General features: G+C 38.6%; 1 protein-coding gene across 5 annotated transcripts in view; it reads left to right on the top strand.

Annotated features, from left to right (window-relative positions):
- The window catches only part of scarb1 (scavenger receptor class B, member 1), a 32,157-nt gene extending 13,174 nt beyond the window's left edge, over nucleotides 1-18,983 (top strand). For 2 of the 5 annotated variants that reach the window (XM_041811346.1, XM_041811347.1), the window contains exons 4-14: nucleotides 21-224; nucleotides 3,141-3,236; nucleotides 3,323-3,438; nucleotides 3,525-3,691; nucleotides 4,180-4,298; nucleotides 12,863-12,936; nucleotides 13,071-13,122; nucleotides 13,484-13,630; nucleotides 15,766-15,822; nucleotides 16,311-16,383; nucleotides 18,210-18,983. In XM_041811346.1, coding sequence (XP_041667280.1) covers nucleotides 21-224; nucleotides 3,141-3,236; nucleotides 3,323-3,438; nucleotides 3,525-3,691; nucleotides 4,180-4,298; nucleotides 12,863-12,936; nucleotides 13,071-13,122; nucleotides 13,484-13,630; nucleotides 15,766-15,822; nucleotides 16,311-16,383; nucleotides 18,210-18,217 — 1,113 coding nt within the window. In that variant the 3' untranslated portion in view covers nucleotides 18,218-18,983. The remainder of the gene's footprint in view (nucleotides 1-20; nucleotides 225-3,140; nucleotides 3,237-3,322; nucleotides 3,439-3,524; nucleotides 3,692-4,179; nucleotides 4,299-12,862; nucleotides 12,937-13,070; nucleotides 13,123-13,483; nucleotides 13,631-15,765; nucleotides 15,823-16,310; nucleotides 16,384-18,209) is intronic. The other 3 variants (XM_041811349.1, XM_041811350.1, XM_041811348.1) reach the window with 2 other exon arrangements.
- Nucleotides 18,984-24,910: the final 5,927 nt, after the last annotated feature.

Genomic DNA, 24,910 nt, shown 5'->3' with positions numbered 1-24,910 from the left:
TCAACCATCTGTGCTTCCAGGGCGCCTCAGTGATGATGGAAAACCTGCCCTACCCAGTGCGTTTAATGATCAGCGCCACCTTCAAAACCTTCAAAGAGGGGCCCTTCCTGACCAAGACGGTCGGGGAGCTGATGTGGGGCTACGACAGCGGGCTGGTTGATTTCCTCAACAAATACCTGCCTGGCATGCTGCCTTCTTCAGGAAAGTTCGGCCTCTTTGCTGAGGTGAGTGTCACGCTCGTAGATAAATTTTTATGGCCTCTGTGACAGAGAGGGCGTCATGGAGAGAAACATCTGTGAGTCTAAGAGCACAGCGGAGTTTAAAGATGAATCACTGAGGAGTTCATCAGTGGGAGGGGTTAGCCTCAGCATAAAATATGATTCTGGTCATTTCTGGTCATACAGAAGAAAGACCACATTTTCACTTTCATTTGAGGTGTCCCAACTTGATCAATTTTTATCTTTAATCCTGTAACTATGGCATAAGAGAAATTGCCCTTTGAAATGGAAAAGAATAGATATTATTCTGTTAAATTGTACCAGTATCATGGAGTGAAGTAACTGATATCCTAAACAGGAGACAAACTCAGTCAAACTCCCTTTGGGTTTGTTGTTCTCAGCTCTGAATTCTCATAAACAGGATAGTGCTTCCTTCATCTTTGACTCAGAGGCTCAAACATTTTTCATACATGTTTTCACCTGAACCCCTCCATCCTGGACTGTTAGCCCTGCCACAATAATACGAAGAGATCCCCCCTCCCCCTCCTAAGGATGCTGTTTTTATGAGCATAATAACAGACTTCACAAACTGAACGTTGACCTTAAACAGATGATAAACAAATCAACTAAGGCTGGCCACAGCAGAGGACTTTCAAATCTTACAAGATAAAGTAATACAAAAATAATTATTTTTCCACAAACCTTGACTCGGGACATGACCCTCGATCTTCAGAAGGGGCAAATCTGGCCTAAAGTCAGGCTTGAAATCGAGTAGTGCCTTGGAGATGCTAGTCGTTGCTTTAAATTGATCTCAGAATCTTCTTTTCTTGTATTTGTCAGCATTTTCTGCTGCGTTCAGTGCCTCAGACACTTCATAGTGAAACAAGGACAGCAGAGAAGGGGAAGTGTGGAGAAAAGCGGTCAGGGCTGACAAAGCCTGCTGCTAGAATCATTAGGGCCCCTTGACACTCCAGTGAACGGGCCCTGTGCTGGATCAGTAGTGCTGGTGCTAGCTGCCTGACTTGCATTCCCTGCTTTTTGGTGCTGAAGTGCACCTTATAAGATATTTTTGGGTCCAAAAGCCCCCCAGAATATTGTTGAAAGGGGGGTTACATTCTAAAACAGGCTAAATTATACATATGACACCTTAAATAAAGTGTGAGTCTTGGTTGCATTGATAATAGTCAATGCAATGGTCAGTATCTAGGTGCAAAATAGAATACAGTCAGTGCAGCTTAATTTTATCAAGGACTGTGTTTTTGCTGACCTTCATAGCCCCCCCTGCAGCTGGTGCCTGTTTTTCCCCCATGACAGGCAACCTTAGGGATGGATGAGGTGTGTCCAAACATAGCGATTGTTTTGTTCATAAAATCTGCTAAAAAAAGTCACATATAAAACTTTTTGTTAGCCACAACATAAACTCTTTATGCAACAAAAAGCTAAAGGTTCAATCCTATGAATCAACATGTTCAATACTCGTTAAAGACTTGGAGCTATGATGTTTTTTGCAGTTTTGAAAGTGGTGAAAATGTCTTAAAAACGGGCTGTTAGCAGAATGCATCCAATTTATGACACAGTCAGTATGATTAAAGCTCACTGGAGATGTTTAGTAGGACTACTGCCCCTGTTCTAATGTATGAGCACCGGGAAAAAACATTTCTTTATGGAAGTATTTCTAACTCTGCCTTCTTTCAGGTAGTTGCTACCTACAAAAAGAAATGTCTCTGTAGGATCTCATTCATCCGCGTCATGGTTATCCAAATCTCGGTTCTACAGGGGTGCAGATTCAGGCTTCTCCAGAACTCTTTTTGGAGGAGAGGCGAAACATCTTCAGGAACTTCAGTGTAGTCCAGGAATCCCCAAACTTCTTAGCCCGCGACCCCCAAAAATTACAGCATCAAAGACCTAGGACCCCCACTGTCCCTAAGATTGGTGTGGCACAGTTTAACACAGCCATGCACATTCGAGAATCATCATGTGCTGGACTTTCTAAACATTGCTTTCATTTCAGCATAAATCTCAACAAATCATCATTTTTTTATTTTCAATTGAACCAATTTTGTGCATATATTTCTACAGAAGTGCACAAAATATGCAATTTAAAAATACTCTCTGTTTCTTGGAAGGCATCTTGCGACCCCCACAGGGGTCCCGACCCCCACTTTGGGAACCACTGATCTAGTCTAGTGGCCCCCCTTTGGACCGAGATTTGAATGCACAGCTCCAAACATTTCTCACATGATCTAATCTTTAAGATTGGCTCATATCGATCCATGCTTTCCCTCTAGTTTATGGTGATACCCAAATGTGACTTCTGCATGCTCAACATTCTTTTCTTTTCTTTTCTACTCGTGGGTCAAAACCCGGTGTTGAGGCTGAGGAACAGCTTACCAGTTTGTGTCCATTTGTGGTGTTTACATGCAAGAGAAAATTAGTGTCAAATCTGTTGGATTTTAGTTGGACTAACATGTTTACATGCATTTTAATAGTCGAACTAACAATAGTTTGATTTTTCTTACTCATAAAATAAGCCAAGAGTTGAATTTCATTGACCAAAGCAACCCTTTACCTTGGTTATATAGATTTTATTGACGTGCACAATTTGAGGGCGCTCCTATGGACAATCTAATGTATGCACGAGGAGATCATTTCTGTTGCAAAGTCCAAGGGATTAAACAGGGACATGTTGCTTCAGGTGTTAGTCACATAACCCCAGATAACTTCCTGGAAGTCCAATGTATAGCTGCATCAATACGCTTCAAGTTTATCAGACAATAAAGCTCTATAAGCCACTTCATATTCCTCTGAGAGAGTTTCTGCAATTCCCAAAGGTCATGTTGTAGTCAGCAGAAGTGAAGGCTTGTTGGAAAATATCTCTGACTCTAATGAATAAGCACCAATATATGCTGTCTCTTCATTTAGTTCAACAACTCCAACACCGGCCTGTTCACCATCAACACCGGGAAAGACGACATCAGGAAAGTCCATGGAGTCGACTCGTGGAACGGCCTGACTGAGGTGAAACGTCTGCTTTAAACATGCACGCTCTTTTAACCCTCCTATGTTTGTTTTCACATTTATCTGACTTCTTTCTGTGTAAACAGCTGCCTTACTGGAAGACACCTCAGTGCAACATGATCAATGGGACAGCGGGACAGATGTGGCCCCCCTTCATGACTAAAGAGAGCACACTACCTTTCTACAGCCCAGACGCCTGCAGGTAGAGCCATGTTTCCCCCCTCTTTAACCACACTTTTATCCTTAGTTTGCACATTCACTAAACACTTAATGTGTGCTTTTTTGCAGATCTATGGAGCTTGTTTACCAGCGACCAGGAGAGATGCACGGGATCCCTCTGTATCGTTATGTTGCACCTAAAACCTTGTTTGCAAACGGTACTGATTACGCCCCCAATGAAGGCTTCTGCCCCTGCAGACAATCCGGTCTGCTGAATGTCAGCAGCTGCCGCCACAGTGAGTATTGATCTACACCTAAATTATATTCTATACACCGTGGAGACTTGGTAGATAAAGTTTAGGATTGAATCAGCCTGCAGCCTTCAAACAAGGTGCACTCAAATCCTTGGGTCTAAGTTTGCTGAGTGTATTTTTGCTCTCTACATCGCAACAGGAAAAGGTTGGTATTGTGAGTCTCTGACAACATTACTGAATGGATAATGGTCTGGTATGTTTTTCTGTATGTTTAGACTTTGTAGCCCCTGATATGACAGTGGAGATAAGAAAATTGGTTGGATAAGATAAGCTTTAATTGAGTCACCTGATAGTGGAAAAACAAGTATGTAAGGAGAGGAAATAGCCGAATAAAGTTGGATAATCTTTTGATTCTCAAGGTCAAGTTCCTCACCTTTCTTTACACCTAATTACAATCTTTTAATAGTGATAAATCCGAGTGTCATTGTAGGGAAATGATCATAGATTGTGTTTATCTTTTTTTTTTCCAGATTCTCCCGTTTTCATCTCTCACCCTCACTTCTACAACGCCGACCCGGTGCTGCTGACCTACGTGAACGGCCTGAATCCAACTGAAGATGAGCACGGCCTCTTCATCGACATCCACCCAGTAAGAGCACAGAAATACACTCAAACATGGAAACTGGAGGATTTATTTAGAGGGTTAAATGAGATTGCTTCAGTGAAGCTGTTGTCCGTGACCTTGAGCCCTGCTTGGAGTCATTTTCACGGACTGATTACGTATCACAGACTTTCAAACTTTGTCTCATGTCTCATGGTCAAGCACACGTTTTTATCTTTTAGTGAAGCTGGTCAGTTTAATCTCAAGTTGAAAGTCTGTAAAAGGGTCTTATCCTATCTAAACAAGGTTAACTCCAGCTGATGAACTACTGGGTTTACAAGTATATATACTTGTAAAAAAGATGAACTGAAACATGCCTTATAATAATATCTCTAGAATGTAAGCCATAGTCAAATTCCCAACATGCAGTTCCCATGCAAATGAGTGGCTGTTTTAGCGCCATTTTTCTTCACTGACGGAGTTTGTGCATCTAACATAGCAATAACAGCGAGCTAGTTTAGGTTTAGGTTAGATGTTAAATGTTAAGGTTTATAAAGCTGTAAATTAAGAAAAAATAAACTTCAAATTTTTAAGTATAAGAAATTGTACGTACTCAAGAAAACGGGTAAACACACAGAATTTGATGTTATAAATTTACATGTAAGAGATTTTAAATTTTCAAATGTAAAAAATCTTTTAAAAAAAATCAAGTTTAAATATGTTACTATCCCTGAAAAAATTTAGAATTTTTTTTAGTTAAAAAGGCTTAATTGTTAGAAAAAAATTTAAATTTTACAGTTTAAAAAGTTTCAACTATACAAGAGAAAAAAAACAAAACAAAAAACATGTTATTTTCAAGTTTAAAAAGTTTAAATACATCAGAAAAAAATACAATTTTCAAGTGCAGTAAGTTGTATAACATACATATAAAAAAGTAACATGCATTTAAAAAGTACATTAGAAGACATAATCTTATAAATTTGAAGTGTAAAAAGTGGTAAATATACAAGAGAAAAGTAAATTGTCAAGTTTAAGAAAATATTTAAATTTACAAGAATTTTTTTTTTAAATCATAAATATACATGATAAAAAATTTGATTTTCAAGGTTAAAAAGTTGTAAATGCATGCAAAAAAAATAAACTTTAATAAGTTTTACATGTGCAAGAAAATAAGATTTTTTTTTTATGACTTTAAAAAGTCAAGAATATACAAGACACAAACTTTACCTCGTATACATCTTAAAGTTGAGTGCCTAATCAAATATATTTTTTAATTGGACTGATTAAAAGGAAATATTTGTGATTTTAGCCCTGAATCATCTCTGTCATTCAGCATCCAGGAGACGACTCCGATCCAATGAGTATGACATTTGACCGCTGTAGATTCGATTGGAAAGTGACTGTAGATTTCCTTGCCCTGACTTTGTTTAAAGCAAATTTAATTTTAAATAAGTTTACTGATGTCCTAAGCGTTAATATAACGACTTTAAGAAGCTGCAGTCACTTGGCTCCAGAGCTAAATAAATCAGAGCATTGTCTGCGTATCGGTGTTTACTGCTGTTGTTTTGTAAGGAAGTTTCTGCTAAAGACTGATTCTCTGTCCACATGTGAAGCTAAGAAGAGCAGTTAGTCATTATGCAGTCTTTAAATTATCATTAGGTCAAGCTAATGGTCTTTATCCTCATATAAGTCGCTGTTTGCCTAAGTGATTTAAAGCTAGAGGAAAAGTCCCTGCATGAACTCGATGATATCAGACTTTACTGCGGTACAACCACATCGTAAATGTGGACTGATTGTAATTACATCGCAGTAAAAGCTGCCACAGACTGATAAGTTTGATGCAACACTTCCATGATTCAGCTCGTCCTTCGTTCCTTATGCAACCCCGCTTGTGTAAACCTCAGCAGCCGTGTGCTTGGCCGTTACCTGCGTTGTGATAAGGTAATTGGAAATTGGGCTAATTTGCTGTAATTGCGATAGCTTGTGTGAGGTCAGGTTGATGGGGAACTTTTTATTTCTCCAATAAAATCGTAAGGTTTGATAACAGGATCATATTTACTCACACAGTCACATCTCGTTCCAAGAAAGCAACATAAAGGGCTCAGTCTCTTCTAAGAAATCTAGATTCATTTATTTGGTTGGCGCTGGATTTTATGGTTCTCTTAGAAAAGCTGGAGGAACACCGTGGAGCTAATTTAGGTGTGATACCTTTGCACTTCAACCAAGGTTGTCTTAACGACTGATTCATTGACCTTCAAACAAAACAAAGTCACTTATTATCACTGGACATCATGTACCATCCATTTATTCTGTACTTTAGGTACATAACAGCTTATTTAGATAATCATTTTTCCTACTGCTGATTTTTGTCATATGAATGCCTGATGGTGGGTTTAGCAGGTGATTTCCAACTTCATTAAATATCAATGAAACTGCAGCTTCCTGCAGGAAGAAATGCATTTGCTTTGCATTGCACAGGTTGCTGTTTGCAGATTTTGCTACAGGGGACAAATGCAGAGACTGACGGTGCATGTGCAGATCCTAGACTTGCTTCAAGGTGTGTAATTTGGGAACCGCTGCTCTGAAGAATACAAGGCTATAAACTCATGCTCAGGTTGTTTTAGCTCAGTATTACTGTGGAAGAGCGGCATTTGGGTCCTTCTTCATTTTTCAAATTAACATCCTACTTAATGAGATTAATTAGATTAATTAGATTAATGAGAATTTATTATTTGATAAACAGATGAATTGACCCGTGCCAGTGAGAAATATGTGGCTTAAAATGCCCATTCCTACTCAATTTAAAGCCTTTTTGGCTGTTTTTATGTGCATTAACAGGCAGAAACCGTGGCTGTCGAGATAAGCAAGAATAAGATACAAACAGTAAATAGAGCTTTAATGAAAAACATGCAGCTTGAATTAATAAACAGTTGAAATGAGTCATAACTTATTGAGCTCGGGCAGGAGGAAGGGGTTGTAAAATATAATTAGTCTGCAGTAAAAGCATGAAAGCTAATAATGTCCACCATATATCAGCTCTTTCGGCACCTCTACCCTCACCCCCTGTCCTCCTGACTTTCGTCAGAGAAGAAGAAGGATTCAAACCGCTGTCTTTAGAGCTGTCAGGTTTTTATAAAGCCAACATTTTTCAGAACATTCAACAATGAGTTAATTCCAAACAGCTGTCTCAAATCAAATGATTCAATCTGGAAGGATTTATACGGACAGGTCTGCAGTGATTGCATAAGGAAACATGAGCAGCTGGCAGGGCGATTGTCATTTGGACTAAATTAACTGGTGAAAAGGGCATTCTCAGAGGGGGATATGATTGGATTACATAATGTTGGACAATTCTTCTTGAACATTGAGTACAGAAACACAAGATTCCTCCTTCAAGGGAAAAAAAGTTTAAGGGTTTTTCTCCTGTTTTTTAAACTTTGGTGATTGTTTTTTACAGGTTTGATAGTCTCACAGAGTTTATGTTCTGTTTTTGCACTGGTAGCGCTCATTCTCCATACAGACCAATGTATTCCATCATTCCTGAGCACAGAAACGCCCCCAGCATCAGCTGTTTTATGTTGCAGCATTCAGATTTAGAAAATGAAGCTTGAAGGACTTAAGAATGATCTCGTCTTTTCAGGTCTAAGGTTTCCAGGTCTGCAGCACGTGTAAATGCCAGAAAACGTCTCCTTTGTATCATTTTTCTGTCATCTTGGTGTTTTGTTCTTCAGTGCATGGAGCTGTTGCAAAATAACTTTACTACTGAAGAAAGCAGATGCCAACTCTTGTAATGTAGCAGTAATAAATGCTGGTGAGAATCTTAAACGGAGGTTGTGGTGCTGTGTGTGCCATGCACACAGGCCTTTAATTTAATGCTATTTCTATCCCGTCTGTTTGTACTGTAACACAAATGAGTGCTTAACCTTTAAAAGACATCATCTTTTTCTTGAGTCCATTGCTACCCAAAGGAATTAATGCATCCAATAATGCAAGCAAACTCTTGCACAGTGTCTAAATTGCAGAAAAATTTAAGCATAACAATTTAGATCAGTGATACTCAACACACGTGGATCATTTGTGATGATTTGTGGCTCTTTTATGTCTTAATTTGAAATATTATCCCCACAGAAAACCTTAAAAAATAAAATTTAACCTCAGGAATTATCCATTGCAAGTCACAATAATCAGTTTGTTTCCCACACTTATACAGTAGGCTTTAACTGTCACCCTTTATTTCCATTGCCCTTATTTTCAACTTTTTGCTACTTTAATTAATTTTTACTGCTTTAAGCCCATTTTTTGACACTTTTATTCAACTGTTTACTCTTTCTTGCAGCTTTTTTCGCCTTTTTTGCCACTTTTCGCCCATTTAAGCTGCCTTTTGCAATTAAATGCCACTTATTTCCCATTTTGCCAGTCTTTGATGCTTTTAGCCCATTTGTCCCACCTTTATTCTGATTTTTGCCTGTTTCTGTCACTTTTCACTAATTTTTCTCCATGTGTTTGCCAATTTTGGACCATTTTATCCACCTGCAATACTTTTTATGGACACTTTTCACCCTTTTTTGCCACTTTCTGCCCTGTTTTGCCACTGTTCTTCCAGTGTTTGCTGCTTTAAGCCCATTTTTACCACTTCTTTTTGCCACTTCTCATCCATTTAAGCCGCCTTCTGCATTTTAATGCCACTTTTTGCCAATTTTCCCCACATTTTTTCTGATTTGTGCCCATTTTGTTCACTTTTCAATCATTCTTTGCAACGTTTTTGCCACTTTTAACTCATTATTTGGGTAATTCCCACCCATTTTTGCCACTTCCCTCCCAGTTTTTGATGCTTTTTGACCATTTTTGCCATATATAACTTATTTTAACTGCCACTTTTCACCACTTTGATTGTGGCTCTTGCAAATGTATTTTTTTTAACAATTTGGCTCTTTTGTTGAGCAGGGTTGAGTAACACTGATTTAGATAGTGTGCATGCTTTTGCTTGCAATTTTTGATGAATGAAACGAAGAAAGCTCCTCCTATCTGCTGTCGTCAATTAAGAAAGAATAGGCCTAAGCTATAAAGCACCAGAACTCCCCTTTAGTATGTGCAAAAAGAGTCATTCCTGCATTTTTAGAGGCTTCATTATGCATCAGTTTTATGTTCCGTCCACATTACATAGCCCTGCATTTGCTCATGTATGAGCATTTGTATTGAGGGCCCAGACAGTGTAAGCATGGAGCAACAACAGCAGTCACAAACCTGGACTTTGGGGGTCCGGGTTACCCGGTGTGAGTGCGTCCTAAACTGTCAGCGTCGGTCGATCACTCTGACCGAGCACGTCCTGTCTGCTTTGATCGCTCTCTCTGTTTTAACTGTAAAGAATGGTTTCCAGCTCTCAGGGACATTTTTATTTCCTGCATATTTTAGCGCTAAATGGTTTGCTTCCGTCTCTCAGCTCTGACGTCTCTGAACATCAAGGTTAAAGATTTGTGCAGCCGATGGTCCAGATGTCAGAGGAAGCATGAGGAGACTGCAGGGACAAATTAAGGAAAAATACATGACGTCTTATTTTCAGGAGCACTTTTTGACAGTAATACAAAAGCATGAATGTAAAGATAAAACACCTCAAAGTATACCAGTGAAACAGATAAAATGGTGATTGCAGGAATTCTTCTGTCTTTAGTGAGCGAGTACAGCTGTTTAATACTTTCCTTCTGCCTTACCATTTGTTATAAACTCTGTTTTATTGTGTCTATCAGATAGAGAGCGCCTGTGATGCAGCCCCCTTTATGATTGTTAGTTTAAAATTTCGCAGTGAAACTCAATAATCAGCAGAAACACAACTTTAGAGTCACAGAGATGCTGGACATTATGATTCTATTTGTTGAGCCATGTTCAGGTCAAATAAAGGTCTAAAACAGACGTCTTTTTTTGCAACGTTTTTGTTGCTTTCTGACCATTTTTGCCACCTATTACTCTTTTTTGGTGCTTCTCACCCATTTTTGCAACTTTCTGCCTTTTTTTAATCACCTTTTCTCCGCATTTTGCCACTTTAACCTGATTTTTGCTATTTGGCAATTATTTTCCACTTTTTGCCCACTTAGGCTGCCATTTACCATTAAGATAAGATAAGATAAGATAAGATAAGATAAGATAAGATAATGCTTTGTTGGCGATTGCTTGGAAATTTGTCTTACTTCACCAGCTCATCCATCAACACAGTACAATCACATCACACTTAAGATGACAGCATATCATTAAAAACATCATAAAAAGGTTAAAAAGTCCAACTATCCAACAACAGTCCAAATGCAAATTGTGCCTAAATACATAAAAATGTCCTAAGTCAGTGTCAGGGGTGTGTGTGGAGCTGTCCCACCTTCACTCTACTGTTTGTTCAACAAAGAAATGGAGTGAGGAATAAAAGAGAGCTTGTTCTTATTTTTCTTACAGTTTGGCACCCTAAAAAAATCTCCCTGATGGCAAAAGCTGATACTCCTCATGGAGGATTAAACGTTACTTTTTTAAAACTTTGCCACTCTGCTGATTTTTGCCCATTTTATTCACTTTTTGACGATTTTTTCCACATTTTTGCCACTTTTGGAGCATTTTTGTCAGCTATAACTAGGTTTTTTGCCACTTTTCACCCAGTTTTTGCCATTTTTTGCCTATTCTCCCCCGTTTCACCCATTTTTGCCACCTTTAACTGATTTTTATTGTCACTTTTACTCATTTTTGCCACTTTTCACCACTTAGATGGTGGCTCTTACAAAGGTATTTTTCTACAGTTTGGCTCTTTGGTTGGGCAGGGTTGAGTAACACTGAGCTAAAAGACTTGGCTAGTTTGCACAGTCAGTCTGGAAAGTTCACACCGGTATCTGATCAGTACTTGGTATCGGCTGATACCCAACACCTTGGTGTCAGAATCGTATTGTGAAAGGAAAAGATGGTATTTGAACATCCCTAGTATCTATATCTGTAGTTAGATTAGATTAGATTTTATTGTCCCCAAGGGGAAATTCATTTTCACAGCACTGTACATATCCAGACAACAACACAGATGGCAACAAATCACACCACAGATCACAGGTAAACAAACGTATACACTCAGCGCGGCCTGTTATGTAAAGCAGCAATGGCTGTGGGGATCAAGGCGAGCCCTTTTACAAAAGTCCCGCCCTCCTCTACTGATCCTCTCAGCTACCAGCTGATAGCTCAGTGGGTTACCCTGCTGACTATGGTCTGGGAGATTGATGGTTTGAATCCCAGTCTAAACTTTAGAAAAAAAAAAGTGTGTGTAATATTCCAAGTGCTGCGTCCATTTCCTGAGAGGGGTGTGGTCAGGGGCGGAGTCAGACAGCTAATTACCATTCAAAGCCACAGACACAGAAACAGCTCGTTCTAAGAAAGTCAGAAACAGAAGGGTGCAAAAGACATGCAAAAATCCAATACTGGAGGGTTTTTTTCAGCAATAAACTTCACAGGCATGTTTTAGGGACCTCTGAGACTAATATAAACTTGTCTTAAAAGGTTAAAATATGTCCCCTTTAATGTTGGTATATTGGAAATCATCAAAAATGGAATACTGTGCATCCCTAGAAAATTCAGATGAAATTCTAAAAACAGTAATAGACAAAGATCTTTCTCACAAAATGAAAATGGGGAATGAAAAGTCACCCACTGCTATGCAATATATAAACTATGACTGGGTTATAAATAGGGCTGGGCAATTAATCGAAAATTAGATTAAGTCATGATATAGCCTGTTGGAATTTTCAAATTGCAAAGGGTGCTGTTTTTAACCTGAAATTTATCTCAAAATACCAGCTTAAAACTTTTCTTGCAGCAGTGATGTCACGCATTACATAATCATGCAATCTTCAAGTACCATTTTTTTGGAAAAGTTAACAAAAAAATCCTACTTTCTTCATTTTTGTACGTTTTTCTTATTGAATATGAGAATGACATAGAAATAAATACTCCTTTCAATACAATTCATATCCAGTTTACAATACGAGTCAAAATCAACAAAGGTGTTTTTTTCAAAATTGCTCCGCTCTTGTTATAAACATTTCTGTGACACTGTCGTCTCCTCTTGCAGCTCTGACAGTGTCCCAACATTTTTGTTCTCAGACTTTTGTTGTCGTTTGCTATAAGGAATCATCCTGATGAAGGTCTGAGGACTCAGAGTTTTGAAGCAACACAGAGAAATGTGCTGGGGTGATTTGTGTTTTGTATTTTATCGATCTTACCACCACTGAAGTGTGAACGTTCAGCTTTATTTAAGGGGTGTCACAAAATATTATATACATATAATGATATTTCAGAGTTTACTCCCTTTAAGAGCTGTTTTTATTGTTCTGTCTGACATCTTCCTGCTTGGACGCAGAGTCCTTGGGTGAATTTTTGATCTTTAAACCAGCTGTAGTCTTCTAAAACCATCAAAAGAATCACCAATAATTGAGGATTTCCTCCTTTTGTTGTCTCTTTTCTCTGACATGGGAACATTTTCTTAATAGCTGAGTTGAGATTTACATTTTCCGAGTTTTGTTTGATCCTCAGTTATTTAAAATGTGCGCTAGTGGGTTTTAATCCCTTGTTTAAAATGTCTTACTGTCTTTTCCCAGGAAACAGGCGTCCCTCTGAACGTATCAATCCGTCTGCAGCTCAACCTCTACATGAAGAGCGTGTCGGCCATCACGTAAGGAAGTTATTCCCTCAACTGTTATTATTTGTTATGCATTGTGTTAAAATATTTTAATGGGTAAATATAAGATGCTTTTAGAGATTTCCTGTTTTTCTCAGCCTGAGAGTTTGACGTTTTTGTTTTTGCAGAGAGACTGGGAAGATCGCAGAGGTGGTGATGCCAATGATCTGGTTTGAGGAGGTAGGAGGCTAAAATTTGCTAAATCTCCTTAAATTTTACTTGGAAAAATAAAAGAACACATTCACTCCTCGATTCCCAGTAAAACCAGTGTGACATCAGTGTGTTACATAATGCAAGCTCATTTTCAGAGCTTTTATTTGCTGAAATGTTTCACAATATTTCTGTTTTGCATCATTTTAATAAGAGCTGACTAAGTTTGAAAACAGAGAATGTTCTGTGTTCTTTGGCCGTGGCATGCAGTTGATAGTGACAGCGCTTTGGTTTGAAATTTTAAATTTAAAATAGCTTATTTGAGTGCAAACATCAGTCCCAAAAGCCAGACGTGGTGTTTCAAATTTCTGTAATTTTCCTCCCTCCTCAGAGCGGTTACATCGACGGCCCCATCCTCACCACGTTCCACACAAACCTGGTCATCCTCCCCGCCGTGATGGAGTACATGCAGTACATATTCATCGCCCTCGGCCTGCTGACGATACTCATCGCCTCCCTGGTGCATCACAGGATTAAGGTAAAGCTGCTGCACAGCATGGAGGCGCACATGTTTCACTCAGTCTTTTTAACTGCATGCAGCACAATGCATGCCTGCTTTAATGTAGAGATGGAAAAAAGAGCACCTAACACTCTACTACATATAAAAAGGCTGGAAAATACAGTGTCTGTTAAAGCACTCACCACCTGGGATGTTTTACCCTTTTATTGATTTTTATCATGGTCAATGTCAAAGTGAAAACAGATTTCTGGTGTCTGGAAGGTCCAGTCACTGGTTAATCAGTAGTCCTGGCTACCATTACACCATGAAGACAAACAACACAACAAATAACTCAGAGAAAAAGTTATTGGAAATAATGAGTCAGAGGATGGATACAAAAAATTCAGACAACAACTGTTGGCCAGGTTCTTCACCAGAGCTTTACAGGAGAGTGGCAAAGAGAAAGACACTGTTGAAGAAAACTCAGATTCAATCTGGACTAGAGTTCACCTAAAGGCATGTGGGAGACTCCATGGTCAAGAGGAAGATGAGACCAAAATGGAGCTTTTTTGACTGTCATACAAGACATCTCTGCAAACACACCCTCCCCACTATGGAGCACTGTGACAGCATCATGCTGTGGGGATGCTTCTCAGCAGCCAGCCCTGGAAGGCTTGTAGAGGTATAGGGTAAAATGAATGTAGGAAAACCTTGGAGGAGAACTATGGCTTCGGAGAAGCATGGAGATGGCTGTACAGAGATGGTTTAAAGACAACGGGGTGAATGTTCTGGAGTGGCTGAGTCAAATCCCAGACCTCAATCCAAGAGAGAATTTGTGGCTGGACTTGATGCCTGTACAACAGTGATCATCTACTGGCAACCGACGGGCCATGTCTGGCCTCAAGAACATTATTAAATTCAGAAATATGCAGAGAAAAAAATAGGTTGATGCATATAAGGCATCTTTCTTAAACTCCCTACAACTATTAAAAAACTTAAACAGCTGAGATTGATAAAAATTGTCCAGATTTGTTAAATGTTTATAGAAATCCACCTGTTGCCCATTACTAGCAAATATGATGCATGATAAACACATATTTTGAGTTTATTCTTGATTAAAACAATGGTTTTCTTACAATCTCAAGAATCGAGAATTAAAACTAAAGACTTTTTCTTGCACAGATTTTCCTCTAATCAGGCCACACCATATCAGCACCGTCTCAGTCATGGTGAACATAACAGCTCAAATGATCGACTAACTCAATCACCCCCTTGTGGCTGGCTACGGTATAGGGACTGATCTTCATCTAGAGGCTAAAAATGGCATACATTTGAAATAAAATAAAAGATTTAAAAACATGTTAATTAGACCAAAATGTGTCTTTATGTAAGCATAGTTGAGAGCCCAGCCTGTTCTCACTTTGACAGTAAAGAAGTTTTTTTTGGTCATTTTTTTGTCAAAAAAGCCAAATTATATCGACCATGATTGATTTACAAAATCAATGAAAGAGTAAAACATCCAAGAAAGTCTCTCACAGGATCTGTAGATGTCATTTGTTGGAAAATATCAGTACAAGTCATTTTTTTAAAGTAAATAGTACCCAAACTTCAAGCGGAGAGAGGTTTGACTTTAAAAAGTTGTCTTTAAATTAAACAGTGAGTGTGGGATGGGACATGGTGTCTGATGCTGGCATGCTGTTAGGACCCCCTGTTCTGTATTTTAGATGAAATAAATGATGTAAAGGCGACATGCACAGTGTTTTGTTAGTTCTGGGGCTTTATTAAAAGGTACTGTCCACATTTGAAGGGGTTTAGTGGGAAAAAACAGCTAAACTATTTTTAAATCAGGCCCAAGTAATGCTAGTTAGTTAGTTTTAGACTCTGAACTAGGTGTTTCCCCTTGTGTCCAGATTACATGCTAAGCTAATTATCGTATTTTGTGTTATGTGATGGTTATGAAACATTTACCATGGTATAAAGTCATAAACCAGCCTGTTTAAACCAATAAATGTTGTATAAAATCTCTCTATCACAACACTGCTAAAGTGTTTTATTATCTGGTCTATCAGCGGTCTGTAAAGTCAGCCTCCAACAAGGCTTTAAATGTCAGTGACATTGTGTTTATTAAGGTTTTATTTGATATCAAAGTGCATTTTTGGTGATTTGTATTGCAGAGGTCTAGAAACGCTGCAAATATCCCCAGTGTGTCCACAGTGTTTAGCAACCCCGGGGTTTGTAAAACTTTATTTTAAAAAAATCGCTCAAATCAAAAATCCTTCAACAAATTTGGTCCATGATCAGTTTATGAAATGGATTTATTTGCTTCATGATGCCGCAGAAACACTTGTAAATCCTTGATGCTCGATCTAAAGACTTTCGCCTGTTCCTTGAGGATTTTCACCTCTCATTTCTTTCCTTTCTTGTATTTCCGATGCATGAAAATCAGCCTGTCGAGTTGCAAACAGGCCGAATGCCTTCACACTTAAATGTTTATGATTAAGCTGAAAAACGCTGAATTAACCAATCGCATATCCTCTAAATTAACCGCTGGATCGATCGGCTCCAGCAGAATGACTCCCTGCATGATTTTTAACATCTCTGTATCCCCCCGACGCCGCTGCTGCTTCCTCCTGCGTTACAGCTTCAATCGAACCAGCAGCTTTTTGATTTCTATTATCTCTGATCGGCTGATGTGTGAGACCATTTTGAAATCTTTTAGGCTACGGAAAAAGGGCAGATTAAAGCCTCATATGACCATGAAACAAAGGAGAAATGTTTCATAAGTAACTCAGGTGGGTGTGCACACAAAGGCATACATGCTCATACAAAATACTCTGACATAAATGATGCTTAGGGACCAAAACATTTTCACATGCACACAACATGACCAGCAGACCTTAAAATAAACGTAATAAGGGTGCTAGTGTGCTCATAGACACGGCCATTTGTAATAAGAGATTACTGGTAACAGCAGGTAAGTAAAATGTTTTATCTCTGAGGATGCATGCTGCACAGATGACCATGTTTGGTGTGAATTTAGCAGCTCTGATGTTTAAAGAAGTTTGTAAGTCTAACTTGATGATATTTTTATTATGTTTTTGGAATTGCATTCAGAGCTGGGCACAGTTAATCAAAATTGAACTTGCTTAGCAATATTTCTTTAACAAAGCTGATGAAGGCCCTGTACAGTGATCAAAATCATCTGTAGCTTATGTTTGTTTGGCAGAAGACTCTCCGTTTCAGCTACCAGAGTCATAATCACATTTATGTCATGACAGGCAGGAAGTTTTAGCACTCAAACGTCTCAGTTTCAGTTTCTCATCCTAAATTAGTGCATTTTTGGTGCTAAATACACTCCATTTCCTGATTTTGATGCTCAAAAAAAAAGTCTTTAAGGACTTTTATCATGACAAACCTTTGCTGCTTTGAGAGAGACAAAGCCACAGCCTGTTTCTTTTAATCATCCAGGACTCTAACGAAGTGAAACTGTATTAAAGGTCACATATTATAGAAAATATACTTTTTTCAGGCATTTCTAACAAAAATATGTGCCCCTGGCCTATCCACACTCTCCCCAAGAATCAACCCCTTTCTCCGCGTTTTGGAAAATGTGTGCTGAAACAGCAGATTTTCCCCTTATGATGTCATGAACCCCGACCCCTGGTTCGGTTGGCCCTCCCCTCTTGAAAGAAAGTTCCACCCTCCTCTCCTGAGACATTTAGGAGAGTCACATCCATTGAGCCGCACCCATTTCCTGAGAGGGGTGGAGTCACACAGCTCTTTAACATTTAAAGCCACAGACACAGAAACAGCTCGTTCTGAGCAGGGCTGAAACAGAGGGGTTTTTAGACATGCAAAAATCCAATACTGGAGTGTTTTTTTTTTCAGCAACAAACTTCACAGGCATGATTTGCTGATCTCTGGGACCAATATAAACTTGTCTTAAAGGGGTAAAATATGTGGCCTTTAAAACACACCTTCAGCAGGTAAGGTATACCTGTTGTGCAGGGCTAAAGTGACAAGTAGACAACCCCTCCAGTGATTAGCATGCCCCCTGATATTAAGGTGCACTGTGGCCAAAGCCATGTGGCCTGGCTGTTTTGTTAACTTTTTTCTTTTCTTTTTTGTCTTTGATCCTCGACTTGGTTTATATTTTTAAATTAGGATTATTCACTTTACTTTTGTGTCACTTAATGCTGGAAAATATATTTATGTAGGAAACAGATAGAAAAACTATCCACAGTAAAATTAAATAAATAAATTAAAAAACAAAGCTGAATGCTTTCATTGAGGGATCCTGATCATACATGTGAAATTTGGAACAAATCAGATGTTTTCGTAGAAGAGTGATGCCAACTTCCTGTCAAATGGCGAGGTATCAATATTTTTCAATTTTGCTTTATGAGGACTAAAGTGGATAGCAATTAATAATTGGATTCTGCCAAAAAAAAAGTTTGTCTTTAGCGTCCCAGCAAAAAAGGCATGAAAGCCAAAAAAAAAAAAAAAAAAAAGTTCTATGCAAAAAGTAACAGCTGTGTGCCCAGCTCTGAATATTCTTACCTGAAGTGTCTTTATTCTCTGGATGTTCACTGATGTTTGTTTTTATTTCCTGTCACAGAGAAATAAACGTGAAGGTGGAGCAGCAGCTGATGGAAACCGGAGCACTAAAACCGAAGAGAAGGACCCTCTATTACAAGACGACACAGACTGACACACAATCACAAACATAAAAACACACACATATCTATCAAACACAGCTGGTGTTGTGGACTCACCGATGGCTAATGGGTTTTTAGCCTGTTGAACAGAAACTGTCGCACGGTGCTCCTCTCGCTGTGCTTCCTGTGAAGCTTCGTCTCATTTTACTGTAGAGTCGATGAAACCCTGGGCTGAACAATCACGTCTTTAAATGTGTTTTTGTGTCGAAGCTGTCGGGTTGAGACTTTTCATCTCTTCAGGCAGAGCTGCTGAAGACGCTCTGCCACTTAGAACCACTTTTTGTAAAAAGAAACCAAAGCAATCCCGCTCTCTCCATTTAAACGGGATGGTTTGTGTGTTTATTTTGCTCGGCTCAGTTTATTCACAATGTTTACATCAGGAGCAGTTTTAGACAGTTACAAGGGAACATAAAGAGCTGGTGATCTGATTATGGACTGCCATGTGTACTGTACTTTGAGACCAACGTGCCTTTATAAAGGGGAAACATTTCTTCATGTCTAAACTCAGGATAACAAAGACTGAACTTCTAGAACGAGCAGCGTATCGGGCAGAGCGGACGCACTCCTCTTTGTGAACTACTGTCCTTCAGTGTGAATGTACTGTATGACTGGTCTCTTTTCTTGTCAAATGAAGAAAATATGGAGGTAATAAATATGCCTTTGTTTAAAATTTACACCTGTAACTGTGCGGTGTGTTTTTTAAGCTCCTTATTTGTTCTCACGGGGACTTTAAAAGTAAAAAAAATCTGGTCAAAAGTGTTGAAATAGTCATGGTTTTAAAGGTGCTACATAATACTCAAATATACATTTAGAGAGGGAAACTATCCATGGTGAAAAAGAAAAAAAAGGTGAAAGCTTTAATTTTAGGATCCTGATCATACATGTGAAATTTGGAGCAAATCAGATGTTTGATATCAGAGTGATGCCAACTTCCTGTTCCTGGTGAGATATCAAACAGACCATCATTGACAGCAAAGTGTCCCTTAATGAAACATCAGTGTTGGGGACTTGCTTTCATAATCTGAGTTTGATAAATTTAACAGTGACAGGAATTAACAAACTGTGTCACTTCCTGTTGCCAGTAGGGGGCACTCGAATGCGATGTTTGGGTGTAGGTATGTTGGGTCTGACACATTGCCAAAAAATTAAGAACACAGAATGATAGATACAAAAGTTACAAGTTATTAAGTCATTTAGCACAATCAGAAAGCCTTATTTTGAAATTGAGATGAAGCAGGTAGACTTCCTGTTTGGAATGGGTCCAAGAGGCATTTTTGTTGGCAAAATAATGATACATAATGGGACCAAAAATCACAAGTCTAGACCGAATCACCAACGGGGGATGAGTGTTTGTAATTTTGTATAGAAAAACATGAGGATTCAGATGAAGAAACTTCCTGTTGTCTGTAGGGGAAGACAAAGATTTGAAAATTTAAAGTTTGAATGTATCCAGGCCCAATCTGTGATCATACATGTGAAATCTGGAGCAAATCAGATGTCACGTGAGAATGACGCCAACTTCCTGTTACATGGTGAGATATCAAACAGAGCATCATTGACACTGAAGAATCCCGTTGTAAATTCAGAAGAAGAACCTTCCTATTCCCACAAGGGGGCGTTGTGAGAAAAGGAACAGAGTGTGTATGTATTCAGATGCAATGTTTGTTTCATATCAACTTTCTGATAAATGGCGAGATATCAAGCTGAGCATTATGGACACTAAAGTGTCCCTTAATGAAACATCAGCATTGACCAGTACTGTGAGGACCTTCTTTCAAAATCTGAGCTTGATAGATTCAATGAATTGGCAAATTGTATCACTTCCTGTTGCCATTCGGGATCACTCTAATGTGATGTTTGGGTTCAGGCATGTTTAATCTGATACTGTCATGTTACCAGAAAATTTAAAAGAACACAGAATGATAGATACAGAAAAAACAAAAGGTTAAAGTCATTTAGCACCAACAAATTTACCTTTATTTTGAACTATAAACAAAGCAGGTGGACTTCCTGTTGGGATTTTGTGGCTGGATCCTGGATGGAGAAAAGAGAGCTTACTTTAATCAGGGATAGTGGAGCAGGTGTATCATCACCTTCAAGCGTTTCAAATCCGTTTCCCTGTGGGCGTGTTTTAACAAAGTCCAGTTGTTTTCCAGCTCTGTCACTTTTTCTCAGTCAAAGAAAAACCAGAGCCATGAGGATGGGGTACGATAGTGTCTTTGTGTTTGACAGCGAAGGCTGTCTTTTTTACAGTGATGTAATGGGAGACAAATGGCGCAAAAATTTTGGATTTCATAGAAAATGTATATATATTATGAATTTTACATGGCACCAGTTTCGAACCAGAACACCCAAGAAGTCTTCTGAGACGTATCAAGGATGATCGGAGCAACGGTGTGGCGTACAAATCAACACAGACAGACAGCACAACTTTTAGATTTTAGTATTCTGTGGCTCTTGAGTGACTCAAGCCTCTTTAAAATCACTGCAGCACTTTTATATCATCAGAATTTCCAATAGGATGCATCACAACTCTACATCTTGTTTTGATTGTTATTCTTAGAAATAGTGTCATCTGTCAAAGCTTTATGTCATTAAAAGGGTCATGGAGTCCATGTAGAACAGGAAGTGGTGTCTGTTCTGATGGTGTGATTGACTACAGAGGAGTTTGACCTCTTTATCTTGACTGCAGCCTTGACCTGCTCTGATAATGACTTCCTCTTCTCTAGGAGACACGCTGCAGGCTGGAAGTCAAAGTCTGAGATGGCGCTCTCATGTTTGCAGGCTTTAATATGAGCAGGAATGCAATTTTCGTCATGCATTTCTATGATATTTTCATGGCTTTTTGAAATCTCCTACATATCCTCTCTCAGACTGCAGCTGATTTATTCTGAAATATACTTAAATTTCTACCAGAGTATACCGTCTGTCTCTCATTTTAAACACAGACTGGCTGTTTACTTTCATTTGGCATCCTCATTTAGAGTTAAAAATGTCTGAAAATAAGAACAAGATCATGCAGTTTGGAGACGAGACTTCATGCTGCAAATGCATCTAAGGCCGCAACGATTCGTCGACATAATCGTTTGTGTCGACTATAAAAATGTGTCGACGCAGGAATTCAAGCGTCGACGCGTCGTATTATTGTTTTTTATGTTGGTAAAATCTAGTGCCAGCCGGTAAGGACTCACCTGTACTTGCAGTTCACTACAGGAAGTGGTGGGGGCAGTGTCGCTCCCACTGTTTACATTATTCACAGAAACTGAGAAGAAGTGAAGTATTGCGGAAAGCATGGAGAACGCACCAAAGAGCCGACCCAGAGCTCCCAAAGTTTGGGAACATTTTACAGAAAACAAACTGGCGAAACAAGTCAACTGCAAACTGTGTCAAGGGGTGGGGGGGGGGGGGGGGGGGGGTTGTGGGGTTAGTTGACATAAAAAAATAATCATTTGTTGCAGTCCTAAATGCATCAAGTATCAACAAAGTAAAACACAAGAATATAAAGCTTTATTAATGAGGTGTAACACAACAGTGTTGAGGACTTAAAGCTCTGCAGAGCGCCATGCTCCACATATTTCACTGTATGTTACACAGCCGTCAGTCAGTCATCTGCAGACTCAGAGATGCAACCATCAGCGTGATGTCTTTAATGATCAAACTGGAGCATCATGGTCCAGTTCTACACTTTCAGGCAGCTCCTGTGGAGGAAATCTGTAACCATGACATTTTTCCTTTGATTTGATATCAAGTTAAATTTAACAATAAGACTCTTTCCTGTCCATTAAACCCAACATAAGGACCATCCACATTCACAGACGCTCTTATTCTGGACTTGCTGACTCCAACAGCTTCCATGTTTTCCCTCTGCCTCGTCTGTCGGCCCTCATGCCTTCCTGTTACAGAGGAGGTGGCTCCATAGGGGTCTTCATTCCTTCCTATAGATCACACAGAGTCCATAAACACAGCTGAGGGTCCCCTCTTCTCTGACATGAAGGTATAACATTAGAAACGCCCTCCAGATGTCTCCAAATGGGCCGAATGTTGTTAAATATTCAGAAGTTTCTTCCTGTGTTTATCCTGAACGGGAAATCTAAAAGTCAAAGGTCATGACTAGACTTGTAAAGTGTTGAATTTATAATCTGATCTTAAACGTAAAGTGACTGAGATAACTGAAGGTGTTTTTCATCCTTTGGTGCATTAACCTTTAAAAAACAAAACTTTTATCCTTGCATTTTTATGTGTGTAATAGCGTGGATTGCACTGATTGCACTACTCTCTTTAAACTTTCTGCTGAATCTTTAACCTCCAGTAAAGTGAGATTTTGTTTGGGAAGCATTTTTAGTTTCTCACACTGATTTGGGATCAGTAGGACCTGATAAGTTTAAAAACTCAGGCTTGTCTTTTAACAGGAAGTAGATTTGACCAAAAACGATGTCTGCAGCTTCTGCAGGATATCCAGACCGGAAAATCCAGGCGGATCGGTTTTAGAGCAGATGTTAGGGCTGAGTGGTCAGGTACAGGGGGTCCTCAGTCAGTTAGAAATGGTGTCAGGACCTGAGAGAGGGATGGGGGACCACAAAGACTTAAGGCCAAGCACCAACAACATTTACACTAAAAGTTCTGAATTTATTGGATTTATTTTTCCCCAAAATACACACAAATGCCCTAAAATTTCATAGGATTTACAAAAAAATTCAGTGAAAATTCTTAAAAATATATTTTTTAAGTATTCCATAAAACAGACCTGGAAATTTCTTCAGATATTCCCAAATATTTCGGTGAAACTTTCTCTTTTCAAAGCTTTGACATTCCAATAGAAAATTACCCCAAAATTCCATGTTCCTAAGCCAAGTTCCTCCATTTTCAAAGCAACTCTTCTAAATTTCTTATCAAATTCCAAATAATTTACAAAAACATTGCCAAAAATTTATGAAAAAGAGGAGAAACACCCCCAATTCTCTAAATTTCCACCAAAACTCTAGTAAAATCCAAAGGACAAGCCTCATCAATTCCAATCAAAATTCTAAACGTTTCTAAATAAATTCCCGAAATTTGAATGCAAATACACCCCCCCCCCCCCCCAAAAAAAAGGGAATTCAGTGAAACTTTATCATGAAGCTTAAACATTCCAACAAAAAAATCCCAGAAGTTACGTGCAAATTCCTGAACTTTTTCAAACCAATTCCTCAACTTTTAAAGCAAACCCTCCAAAAATTACTCAGCAATTTCCAACCAAGAAAACATAAAAAAAATATACAAATAAATACCCTTAATTTCCTTGAAAATATTTAAAATATTCAAAGCAAATACCTCCCAAAAATAACTCAAATTGACCAAAAAAATTCAAATACATTCCCCATGGAATAGAAATGCAAAAAAATATTCAGACCAAGTTCCTCTCAAAACTTTCAATAACTCCAAAATTTCAATGAAACACCTTAAAATTTCCAAGCAAATTTATGCCCAAAAATTCTACTCAAATTCCCTAATATTATTATAAATACAGTTTCCAAATTTCCAGGAAAATTTCTGAAAATGTTAATGGCAATTTCCCCTAAAACTACTATGGAAACTCTACAAAATACACAAACATATCCCTAAAAATCCCCATGAAAATACTTGAAAATGTGCATGAAATTCCCCCAAATTTTCATTGAAATTCCAATAATTTCAAAGCAAATCCTCCCAACATTAAAAGCAGATTACTGAAGCTTCAGTGGACATTCATGTCAAAAATTCTATAGCAGAAATGTTGAGGTGGTTGTGGGGAAGCTGAAACTGTCCTCGTGTGTTCATGCAGGATCTGAGGAGGTTTATCAAAGTTTTAATGGTGTCAGGTTTAGGCTGAACTTTTTCTATGTTTTTGTTTAGAGATTTTTGTTGTACAATGTAAAAATAACAATGAAGCTCTTTAAATCTATTGTCTGGTTCGTTCCAGCGTGTAAGCACAGAAAGGCCAGCAGAGTGCAGTTTGGGATGTGACCACTAGGTGGAGCCATGGAGACATGCATCGGCTGCACATGTGCTGCAGCATTGTTGTGCTTTTCTCTTTTACAAGCAGTGAGAGATCACCAGAGGAGGATTAGAGCAGTGAGGAAATAACGCAGCAGGGAGACACAAATCTGCTGTTAAAGACGAGGAAGAGGAGGGCTGTAAATCAGCAGACATCACTGAGATTTCCTGAAGAGAATAAGGAACATTCAGAACGTTCAAGAAGGCCGCAGCTCCTGAACTAAAATCAAGTTTAAGGGTATCTGAGTTTTACTAGAGAACACGTGTTTCTGACAGAGAGGTTAACCCGTCATTGCTACCAGCTTCAATAAATCAGAGTGGGCTTTAAAAGGAGCACACAGATGATTTAACTTCATCAAAGGCAGATAAATAAGACGTCAATAAAAGATTAACTTCAGATTTATTATAAGGACAAAAGAAGGGACAGTTTTTACTGTTGATGTTAAAGTTTCATTAAAAAAATAACAGATAAATTAACATCACATCGATTATTAACAGACCTTTAAACCAACAACCAGATCATACTTTTAAAACATAAACAGTACTCTTTCAAAGCATGCAATTTATTCAGAAAACTTCACACACAAAG

This window comes from Cheilinus undulatus, linkage group 17 (assembly GCF_018320785.1).
Source record: "Cheilinus undulatus linkage group 17, ASM1832078v1, whole genome shotgun sequence".
Classification (NCBI taxonomy): Eukaryota; Metazoa; Chordata; class Actinopteri; order Labriformes; family Labridae; genus Cheilinus; species Cheilinus undulatus.
The sequence above is the reverse complement of the archived record's forward strand: the minus strand, read 5'-3'. Positions and strand labels throughout refer to the sequence as shown.